The following is a 12,252-nucleotide window of genomic DNA, read 5'->3' on the forward strand; positions in this document are numbered from 1 at the left end:
GAAAGCAAACTCCATAATGAGTTTCTTCGATGCCTACCCTCCTTTCTGAAGTAATTGGTGTTGCCAGGAGCAGATATGTCTCACTGTCAAGAAAAGCCTAAGTTCTTAAAACATTTTAAATGCCATATTCTGTACGTCTTTGAAGTATTGAAGATTATCTCTCCATCTGAACTATACCTCTGTATATCTAGAAAACCTAACATAACTGTAAGTTTGACTATTATAGATGACTATCTATTAATCTAATTAATATAATGTATTTCCTAATTATACATTATATTTTTAAATGAACATCATAAACATAATACCTTAAAAAGAGTATAAATACAATATAACAAAATTGATCTTAAATTTGTATCAATAAACCAAAATCCATACCAATGTGAAGTATTCCTTTCTATATCATATCCCCCACTTTTTAAAGAAAGAGATTGACTGTGGCCATTAACTATATATAATCAACCCCTCTTAAATAAAAACAAACCTTTATAAATAATATTTGGGGAATTTGGGCATAGTTCTCTAGACTGATTGGGGGTGCTGTTAATCTTATGGAAATCAGGAGAAAATTTAGAATTATGGTTAAATTTTGGTTGTAGTAGTCTGTGATGCTGCATCATCTCAGCCAGTTGTCTTGAAGCTGTTTCAGATGGTCTTGTTCAATCAAACCATATTAGCCAGGAAAGAATCCATAGCTTTTTATCTTCTGTGAAACAAAAGCAGAACTTCTTTTCCAAAGTAACATGTCTGTAGACTTATATGTTGGTTTAGCTTAGCAGTCCCCACAATGAAATGTCACTCTGTAGTTAGCTCATTAATAGTCAAAAAATTTAAAGAAAACACATTAATATGCATAATCCAGACTCTCCATGTGTTTTCCATCTTTACATGGCTTGTTATAAATTTTTATTATTCTATTTCTCCTTTAAGGACCTCAGTTTATTTTCCTTAAATTATTTTTAAGCTTTCTCAGGTCTTATGTGGAGCCTTGAGAGCCTCACATTTGGTGCCACATGTAGTTGGAATTTTTTCTCTGTCTTACTGGACCAGTTGCCGTGGTGCTGCATCTGCTTATGAAATAAACTCTGAGGTTTAATATCAATTACAATTGTTTGGCCAATGGTTCAGACATATTACTGGCTTGCCCTCTCTTATAAATTAACCCATTTCTATTAATCTGTGTATTGTCATGAGGCTGTGCCAGACCATTACCTGTAAGCCAGAGCCCTATGGCAATGTTTTCTTGTGTTCCATCTAAGCCTGTAAGATGTGAAAGCTCTTTCTTCCTCCATATTTGTGTTAGGCAGTAGGCATTCAAATGGGAACCTTAGAGGAATCCTGACTTCATTTCGTCTTAGACCAGTTTCAAGGAGAGCCTGGTTTAGTGTCAGGGTTCTTTATGTGATATGGTGTTAATGATCATGATATAAATGTTACTTTAAAATTTTTTATTTTATGTATATAAGTGTTTTTACCTGCATGTATGTCTATGTACCACATGGGAACCTAGTACCCTCAGAGCCCAGAAGAGGGCATTGGATTTCCAGGAAATGGAATTACAGACAGTTATGAGCTGCCATGTGAGTGCTGGGAACTGAACCCAGGTCCTCTGAAAGAACAGTCAGCACACTTAACTGCTTACAGGGCCATTTCTCCAGCCCTGTAAACATTATTCTTATTAGAGACAATAGGAAAAGGTAGTGGTGCCCAAAATGTAAGCAGCACCAGGCCCAGTTATTGTCATTTTGATTTGCTTGTTTTCATTTCTCTTTACTTCACTCAGTTTAAAGCCTTCTGAGTTACTAACTTAGATCAATTATGTTGAATGTTTTAGTCTCCTAAACTTTAAAAAAATATTTCCTTGGTCTGAGCCATTTGTGGTACAGACCCTTCCTCCCAGCACTTGGAAAGTGGAGGCAGGCAGATGAGGAGCACAAGATCATCCTTGCATACATAGCAAATTTGAGCCAAAAATTAGGGGCAATGGGGGTTCTTAATGTCAAGCCTTAAAGCCTCTGCAGGACCCCAGTTCAGAGTGGAGTTTCTCGAATTGCTGAGTCGGAGTTTAATATATACTCACAGGCTAAGCCAGAAGTTCCGCCTAAGTTCTGAAAATGTTCTACATAAAGAAAGGACACTTCTTATCGGGGCTTTAGCCAAATATACTCACTTGAAATTTTCTCAGAGACTAAAAAGTTATAAAAATCAAAGGAGCTTGCAAGAATCCACAAGTGAACCAAAAAACTGCCAGTGGGATAGCAGGTCCACTCCCAGCTAGCCTATTTGCTGAAATATGCTTTGTTTTTGAAGTTATAAACCCCCATTTTCATTTCCTTTTAACCCTTTCACCCAGTTTACATTTCTGGTGGAAAAATTTACAATTCATCATCAGTAAGTTTAGTTTGCTGTGTGATTTGTGTTTAAAATCAAAGCCTGTCAATTTCACAGATATTTCAAAGCAGTACATCAAAAGTGTATTTAGGACATGATCTGGACATCTTAGCTCACACCTCTAATTATTGCATTCATGAGACTGAGGCAGGACAGAGGCCATGAGTTAAAGGTTGGCCTGGGCTACCATGTGAGACTCTGCCTCAAAAAAAAAAAAAAAAAAAAAAAAAAGACCAAAAATTTACTACTAATTAATTACCTTTTCATTTATAGGAATAACACAAATGTCATTGATGTGTCTCTAAAATCCTAGGGTAATTTTCACATTTGTATTTCCTGTCAATTTGTGAAATTGACCTTTTTATGTTATGACTTTTAATGTTATGGCTTGAAAACAAAAATTATAGGAAACTTGAAGGCTGCTCCTTTTTCTCAGATTTCCCTAATACTGTGGATAGATTGGTATTGATGACTTTTGCTAGTAAGTAGGTTCAGTATCAGACTAAGAATAAAAATCACATTGTTTCCAATGCTTTTCCATGTGGAAAATCAAAGTGCAGATCATGCATCAGACACAATAGGTTTAAATGATTTTAAGGGTTTGGCTCTAAGTACATTTTTAGGGCTCATATGCATCTGTTTCATTTTTTAGGAAAGATAATTCTTTTTGTTTTTTCAAGACAGCATTTCTTTGTGTGGCTTTGGAGCCTCAGGGGCTAGAGACAGTGGGTCAAAGGGTAAAATGTCTGCCAAAGAAGCCCAGTGTCCTGAGTTCCGTCCTCAGGTTCCATAGGAAGAAGGGGAGAGTCTGTGCCCCAGAGCTGTGCTCTGACCTCTGCATGTACACATCACACCCATGCATCTAACAACAGTAATCATAGGCTTTACATTTTTATAGTGATTGTATCTAGGGCACTTAACTTGCTTTCCAAATAAGTAGTTGTTTTCTCAAAGATTTTTGTCAAAATTTTTCAAATTAAGCCAAGCAGTGGTGGTGCATACCTTAATCCCAGCGTTTGGGAGGCAAAAGCAAGTGGATCTCTGTGAGTTCAAGGCCAGCCTGTTCTACAGAGAGAGGTACAAGACAGCCGGGGTTGTTACTCAGAGAAACTCTGTCTCAAAAAGCCAAAAAAAAAAAATTATTCAAATTAATATGTCCGTGTATTGAGCAAGACCTCATTATATCCTAATAATTTGTGTTCTTGCGTGTGTGTGCATATGTGCCTGTGAGCTCAGCATTGAAACACAGTTATGGTTGTATTATGCATGAGCTTTACGACTGAGCATTGAGCTACAATGCTCAGTGTAGCCTCTAGTAATTGGGTTGTTTTGTTTTTGATGGCGGTTAAGTTATTGGTTGTTTGCTTAGCTGGTTATGTTTGAATCCTGGTCTTGTTGTGTAGCCCAAGTTGGCCTCAACTGTGATCCTTCTGCCTCAGTTCCCCAACTTCTGAGAAGGTGTGTGCCACAGCACCCAGCTTCTAATCTTTTGAAAGTGATTAGTTTTCAGTGTTGCATATTCTGAAAATCAAAGGCAGACCTTTTCTCAGTGCTTCACTATTACTTTTGATTTTGTTTAAAACTACATGACATGTTTCATCTTTAAAGGGCTGCTATTAGAGTGTGCTTCTCTGGAGCCTCCAGCTTCTCTTTCAGTTTTGGCCAGAGGAGGAGTCTTGGCCAGTGCTTGCCTGTTTCCGTATCACTGGCTTTAATGTAGAAACAAGTTGTCTGATAGAGTGTGGACTATGGTTACTGTCAAGCCATGGGAGAAACCTACAAAATTACACTTCACTTCAGTTCAATACACCATGATCTATATGGTCTTCAACTCTGTGGCTTTACTTCACTGCACTTTTTTTTTTTCTTTCAGGAGAAAGCTTTGCCGAGTTCAGATCCACAGGAACGGATGACGGCTTCACCGACTTCAAGACCGCAGATAGTGTGTCACCCCTAGAGCCACCGACAAAAGACACTTTTCCAGCAGCCTTTCCCTCCGGAGCTGCACAACAGAAACAGACACAAGTGAAAACCCCCCTGAACTTAGCAGACCTAGATATGTTCTCCTCAGTAAATTGCAGTGGTGAGAAACCAGTACCCTTTTCACCTGCATTTGGCACGTCAAAGTCAGTTTCCACAAGACCTCCACCAGCCGGCTCTGCGGCAGCCTCGGCAGCACTGGCATCCACTAAAACTTCTAGTTTGGTAGATGATTTTGGAGAGTTCAACCTCTTCGGGGAATACTCAAATCCTGCCTCTGTTGGGGAGCAGGACGACTTTGCAGATTTCATGGCTTTCGGCAACAGCTCTATTTCATCTGAGCCAAAAGCAGATGACAAATATGATGTCCTCAGAGAGGAAGTGAGTCCCAGCCCCTTGGCCAGCAGCACAGCGGAGAGTGCACAGAACCCACCTGCTGCATCTTCCAAGTACGATGTCTTCAAACAGCTCTCCCTAGAGGGAGCTGGACTGGCCATCGAGGAGTTCAAAGAGAACACTCCTTCCGCAAAGAGTGACGATGACTTTGCTGACTTCCACTCCAGTAAATTTTCATCCACAAGCTCCGACAAATCCCTGGGAGAGAAAGTGGTGGCTTTCAGACACGCCAAGGAAGACTCTGCCTCCGTGAAGTCTTTAGATCTCCCCTCCATCGGTGGCAGCAGCGTTGGCAAGGAGGACTCTGAAGATGCGCTTTCTGTTCAGTTTGACATGAAACTGGCGGATGTGGGAGGCGATCTTAAGCATGTCATGTCTGATAGCTCTTTGGATTTACCAACAGTTAGTGGCCAGCATCCTCCTGCCGCAGGTGAGGAATTGGTGAGATTGCTCTGGTGATGGTGATGTAGATTTCAAAGATGATTCTGTGGGTACTGTTGACTGACAGACTGAGGCTCCTGCCCGTTACCAGGAGGATACCTAGTAATTCATTAGCCTCCTGCCATCTGTCTGCTTGAAGCAGTGTTAAACAGGATGCTATGGAAACCTTACTCTATGGGTACTCTAGCTGCTCTCAAGCTTAGATTGGAGAGCCAAAATATTTTTATTTTTGAAACCTGACACTCACTTGGTGTCAGAGGCCCATACAAACCAACTGCTCAGTGAACCCCACATAGCCAGGAATTTTATAATAACTTTCGCAGTGTCCGAAGTGTTTCTTCATCCCTGTGAGCAGGACCGGTGTTCCCGCTCTCCTTTTGTCTTCTGTTGAGTATATTTAGAGTTGCTAAGACAGTATTTATTGGTTTGGTTTACAGAAACTGACTTCCTAGATCAAGAGAGTGAAAAACTCTCCCCACTTGGAATGCGGTTTGCCAGCTTCCTTGAGCAGAGGGAAATAGGTCACTTAGGGATGCTTGGCATGTCAGGACCTAACGGGAAGCAGGCCCGTTTTCAGTGTTACTGTTGCAGTGTTACTGTGAGGATTAAGTTGTAGTAACCCTGTAGATGCTAGGGTAGGATAACTACTAACTTCTGGTAAGACGTGTGAAACCTTTCACTAGGGAGCCCTCTTTAAACCTGTGTGGATTTACGTGTAGCAGTTTATTCTCTGGTCCAACTTCCTGTCACAAGAACTAGATTCCCAAGTGTCCTAGTTTTTATTTTGCTTTGTTTTTAATATGTATATAGAAAGATAAACCTATTTTGTGGCCTTTAATAATGAGAACTCTCTCGGCGTTACTGTATTATTCTAGAAACTGCAGTATGCACATGCAGGGTTTCTTTCTTTACCTGAGAGGGACAGGTAAGACACTTCCAAGTTTACAGGCTCTGCAGACATTGTGAAGTGCTGTAGAGTCCACAGATTTCAAACTGGTAAATAGTGTCTGTCCTTTGCTACTGAAATGGGTTTCTTAAACTGAGTTTTGAATGGGAAGCAAAGTTAGCAAAGATACGTACGTGTGTTTCATCTGCTGCCGGCCAAGGGGTTCCCCAGGTGCAGCAGGCTGTTTGAGCTCCTCTGCCCTTTACTATCATTTCCTCATTTTTTTCTATTTTTCCCTTTGCTGCTGTTTGTTTGATGGGTGATTTTATTCTTATTCTTCTTCTTCTTCTTTTTTTTTTTTTTTTTTTGTATGAGCTGAGTGAGCCACAACACTTGGTCATAAGGGCCATTGTTTTTTAAACAACAGCATTTGATTTTTATTTTAAAAACAATTTCACAACATGTATACTAGTCTTTTGGACTCTGAAGTTATTAATTAGAGGCTATTTTTCTGAAAATGAATCTATATTCTTTCACAGTGCCAAACCACATATCTTTGTGAAATGAGTTAATCCAGGTTTGGGATGTCTTTTTCCCGCCCTTTATTCGGGAAAGAGAGGTTGGCCTTTGACTGAGCTCATTCCAATGGACCTGTTAAATAATCTGTGCCTGTGCTCTCTCTGTATGTTTGGAACATTCCCAGAATGGAACCTGTCATGTTCAAGCCAGCTCTCTTCAGAGGGAGGAGACCTGACAAGCAGATTGTTTCCTTCTGTGGCTCTGTAAACCTCTGGTGGGGAAGGAGCAGTAACCCTTCAGAGCGGTTGTTAAGAGGGTTGATGGCTGACCAAGGAGTTATGCCTATGTGTCATTGAGCAAGATTGCTGCATAAGTAAATATATTAGAGAAGGAGAGTGGCAGGCATTGCTTCAATGCAATGTGACTTTATTTTACCCTTCCACTCACCATGGAATCTCTTGCTCTCTTAGTCTGAGGAGTTAGAAGGATATCCTGGAGAAATAAGAAGTGGGCTGATGGAGCAAAAAGAACTTGGATAATAACTGCCTATGGACCATGGTCCTGTTTGGAAGCCCTAACTTAACTCTGAAGGGGATACTGTTTCTAACCCGTGCTGTTAACTCTTTGTATGGAAGGTAGATATACTAATAATATTGCCTGGTTTCTCTCTGCACATCGTCACGTTTACCCTTTAGCCCTCCCTCGATGCATATAATCTCAGTGAGGCTGCTTTCCCACCCCCACCCCCTAAATTTATTCTTTCTGGCACAGCAGCGTCTTGATGTTCAGTTCTTAAGATCCTTTGTTTCTCTGACAGCAAGAGCTTACTTTGATTTGTGACTTTCTCAAAGAGTCAGCAAGACCTCTGTGGCTACCTACCTGTGAAGTAGCTCTTTTTGACATGAAAAAAATCTTTGTATTTTAATCAGCACCTTATTATTTTGGGGGCTGCTTTTCTGATGTCTTTTTTCAACATAGACACTTAAGTATGAATGTGCCCTTTGGAACTTGCTTTATCCTCTTTCTCTGCAAACATTGGCCTGCATGCTTACTCTGATGGCTCCTTCCCAGCTCTTCTGTACCATTCTCTTGCAATCTGTAAGTCCTGTGTTAATAAACGATTCTTTGGCATATTTTGAAAGTGTGGGGATGTGTGTAATTTATGTTTTTCAGAATTAGACCAAAGAAATATCTGGCTGGTATAAAATTGAAGTCATGTCCCTTGAGACTGGATTTTCTTTTTTTCCTCCCAAGAAAGCAGGGGTATGGTTTAGCCCTAGCCCCTTTTAAGCCCATTGACAGGAGTCCTTAATGTGGCATTGAACTGAAGTGTAGCTGTAGGCTCTTGAGCTCAGTTAGTAGCATGCTTGCTAGCATCCCCAAAGGACTTATTTAATCCTCAGCACCAATTTATATAGAAATATATTAAGCACAGTCCTTAGCAATATAAAACTAAAGCTGAGCCAGGTGTGAAACACACACCACTGATCTTGGCCCTGGTGAGACTGAGACAGGATTGTGAGTTCAAGGGCAGCCTGAGTACACCATTGTGTCTCACTTAGACAAACTTAAAAAAAAAAAAAACCATGAAGGAGTGGAAAGAGATAATGTGTACACTCTGACGTGGACACTCACACATGGCACACTTGTGCTCACATATAGACACACTACACACCCAATAGTAATAAATGTTAAAAACTAAAACAACCCACAAAATAAAAGAACTAAGTTTTAAACTTTTTTTCATTTTTCAGAAAACAGTCTCTGGCCTGACTCAGTGGTAGAGTGTTTACAAGGCACTGTGTTCAATCCCAGCATTGCAATAAATCCATCAACAAATTAATTAATAAAAACCTCAAAGGTCAGGGAAAGTTAGCAATCAATAGCCAGACTTGGAAACCATTTGCTCTATTTTAGAATAGGATAACAGTGAGGAACCTTGGCAATCGAATTCTTTTTCAAGTCCCAAACTCAAACTACCTAAAGATTTTGGGGAAAAGAATCTTTTCAATGTTTTCACTTTTTACACATGATTTAAAGGTTTTAAGTTTTTGTTCATTTTTACAATTTGTAGAAGAAAGGATATTAAAGTCCTGGAAATGGTAATTTTGAATAGGATTCCAGAGATCACTTTCAGAAGCCACCAGAGAAAGAAAAAGTTGGGTGTCAGGGTTGAAATACACTCAAAGAAAAGCCAGGCCTGCCACTCAGATGTATAATGTGTTGAAAGTTGAGAGGTCACTGTTAAAGCCTTGTACAAGATGCTCTGCATTTTAACTGTGTGTGCTGCTAACAAATGTCTGAGAAAAGCTAGTGATGCCAGCAGCTGTACTCTCCTTTGTGAGATCAACCTTAGAGCTGTGGCTTCCTTTGTCAATAGATTCTCTAAAGCCACAGCAGTCTACTAGGATTGCTTTAACTCCCTTGTAAGTGGAAGTGACTGTCCCTGTGTGTGACTGTCATTCATTGAACAATCCATTGTGTATAGGTAGCATATTATTTTTAGGGAGGTAATTTTAATAGTACAGCACAACATCCCTTTTTTTGTGATTAAAAACCTTGGATTCTGTGCTATAGGTTCAAACAAATAGCACTGTGGTGTTTATCCTGATGCCAGGTAAGATATGGTTGGTTAATGCTTGTTTCTGTCAGTGCCTGAGACCATCCCACAAATGTGCTGGTGTTCTTCGGTCACTGCATTGATCCTGTTAGAATCCATGCTGATTACCAGAGGGAACCGGTGAGAACAGAGAACATTGGCAATGTCATACAAGCTGTGCTAGCTCCTAAAATAATTGAATGAATTGGATTGTTATTATTTGTTGTTGTTTGAGACAGGGTTCCTCTATGTGGCCCTGGCTATCCTTGCACTCATTCTATAGATCAGGCTGGCCTTGAACTCAAGAGATCCACCTGCCCCTACCTCCTGTGTGCTGGGATTAAAGGTATGCACCAACACCTGGTGGTGATTTTTATTTATACTACTTCTGCTTTGAGTCAAGGTCTCACTATGCTGCCTAGACTGATCTTGATCTCCTGAGTTTAAGCTATCCCCCGCTGCCTCAACTTCCAGAGTAGCTAAGACTACAGGTACATGTCATCATACCCAATTATTTTTGCTGATGTATATTTTATTTATTGCATGCTAAACAAGTGCTCTACCACTGAGGTACACTCTCAACCAAAATCACTTTATTGTTTTTCTTATGAGTGGCTTCTGCTCGGCTCTGTCATTTGAGGACTTTGGATAACTTGTTTGGGAAATGTCAGAACATAAGAAGGCATATACCCTGGAGGCTCTGTCCCCTAAGTCTGCTCTCTCCCTTTTGGTAGCCAGAAAGCCTTCATTGTAATTACCATCTGTTGTGCTCATTAGGTATCATTTTGATGGGATTTCTATTATTTTTTACTTGAGTGCAGGTGCTGCAGAGGCCAGAAAAGTATTGGATCCCCTATAGTTGGAGTTATAGGCAGTTAGTTGTGAGGTGCCTGGCATGGCTGCTGGGTCCTCTGGTAGAGCAGTGCATGCTCTTAACCTCTGAGCCCTGTTTCCAGCCTGGGATTTCCCTGACTGGCCTTGGACCATCTTACTGTCTCTTGCCTTCTCTCCTCTTGAGTTTAGTATTCTCGTGCGTGCTGCTTTTCTTCACTGAACTTAAAGCATTGACATAGAAACCTGCAGATGCCTACAGTGTAGACACAATATAAACCATAACATCTCAGGAGTCAGTGCAAACATGCAGAGTAGAAAGTTTCTGCACAGATGAGAAAACACAGGAAGGCCATCAAACAGCAATGTTTTGTAGCCTGTTGCTTGGTAAGGTCATTTTTCCTGATCTCTACAGCAATGCCTACCAGGGTGATGAGACTTAACAGGACACAGTCAGACAGGGCTTTGCAGTCAGTGGATAATATTCTCTAAGGGAGAATTGGTCCCAAAATGGGAGAATTGGAAATACACAAATATTTTATGGTATGTGTTGGTAAATGAAGGCTGGGTTAACTCAGCATTAGACATTAGAAGTTGTTTCCTCTTTGGGCCAGCAAACATTGCTGCTGCTATGCAGAACACTCAACGGTGGACTTCTACATATAGTTTTTTTTTTCCTTTCTTTAAAAGCCTTAACTCTTACTCTCTTGAGCACATGCCCACAGCTTTAGAAAACATTCACAGGGGTGGGTCTCACCGTCTGTGTCCTGTGGTGGTGGTTGCATGCCTGGGGATACCCTGTTTTCATGTACAACATGCATTCAGAGTGGATTTGAATAGAGGTTATGGAAGAGCCTGATAGTGTTAGCTGCCTGTAGGAGAGAAAGCCATGGCTTGATGAGAAGTAGGTCATACTGTTTATTCTTTTGCCCTTTGTCATAGCAAATTCTTGGTTGCAAACAAATCATGTGTGAAAGCACACAATTTGGCGTATTACCTGAGCCCACTTGCAGCTCTGTCTAGCACCACCCAGGAGTCTAAAGAATTGGAGATACTCTTCTTTTATTGCAGTCATTCCACATTTTCTTTTTTTTTCTCTTATAATTTTAAAAATTCAGCTACAAAATTGCAAAGCCATCTCTAGTTACTTTGGTGCTTATAACATCTGGTATCATTTTTCCCAGACAGGGCTCCTGTCCTTTATGCTGGAGGTCTTGTTCTTTGTTGTTTTTAAGATCTTTATACAATAATACATAGAACTGGGTTGCTAAGCAAATAGCTGCTAACATTGGAAAATGGGGAGTTTCCTTGTTTGTTCTTTACCTTCAATCAACTTATGTACCAATATTTTCTTAGAAAATGGTTTACCAGTATTCACTGTACCAAAAAGAGCACACTCCATATTTATAGTGTGTATGGATGTTAAGGCTCAGGGATAGGTATTATGTAACTGTTTGCTTTTTGGCTCTTATGTAATGCCAGTTTAGAGCTTATGTGTTGGAAGTAATTACTTTTTAGTAAATTGCCTTTCAGTCACTAGCAGCCAGTAAATAAGCAAAAATAAAAACATTCAGTTTCAAAGATTGCATTTAGTGACTCTTAGTATGTTTACCCTCATATATATGTATATATATATATATATTGATCAACATATCAATCATCTCCTTTTACATCTTCCATTTGGCTTTTCATTTAGTCATTTGGTCACTTCAATGAGTAGCTCCAGGAGGTGAAATGTTCTATGATTTCATTGAAGATCTTCGTAGTTATAAAGTCTTAAAATCTCTTTAGCTAAGGGAATCCTTGTTGCTTACAATGACTTTTACCTGAAAATGTGAGTCATTCTTGATTTAAAAAAAAAAGGCTTGCTTTCCTGTTGTATAATTGCACAAAAAGGGTCTTTTTATTACCATAGCAACTTGGCTGCAGTATTTAAACCAGAGCCAGAGCTGTCATTCCATAAATTTATCTTTGGTCTGAAAAAAATCGATAGTTTTTAATAGATAAGATACTAGAAGCAGTTTCTGATATGGTTTCCCCAAAGGGCCTTCTGGAAGGGTCTAATAATAAATGTATCTGTGTGGTAAAGCATTCTGCTTAATGCATCCCTGACAAACTAGTCTTGTGTTTACCGGCATCTGCCTCCTGATTGAATGGCACCTCATTTGAGCCTGCACATCTAGATCTAGGCAGACCCTCTACCCAGAGG

The 12,252-nt window shown here is 40.0% G+C and overlaps 1 protein-coding gene across 12 annotated transcripts in view; it reads left to right on the plus strand.

Moving 5' to 3' along the window:
• The window catches only part of Synrg (synergin gamma), an 82,157-nt gene that overhangs the window by 40,924 nt on the left and 28,981 nt on the right, over window positions 1-12,252 (plus strand). For all 12 annotated transcript variants that reach the window (XM_027426425.2, XM_027426431.2, XM_027426433.2 and 9 more), the window contains one exon: window positions 4,265-5,197. In XM_027426425.2, the coding sequence (XP_027282226.1) occupies window positions 4,265-5,197 (933 nt within the window). The remainder of the gene's footprint in view (window positions 1-4,264; window positions 5,198-12,252) is intronic.

This window comes from Cricetulus griseus, chromosome 7, assembly GCF_003668045.3.
Source record: "Cricetulus griseus strain 17A/GY chromosome 7, alternate assembly CriGri-PICRH-1.0, whole genome shotgun sequence".
Taxonomy (NCBI): domain Eukaryota; kingdom Metazoa; phylum Chordata; class Mammalia; order Rodentia; family Cricetidae; genus Cricetulus; species Cricetulus griseus.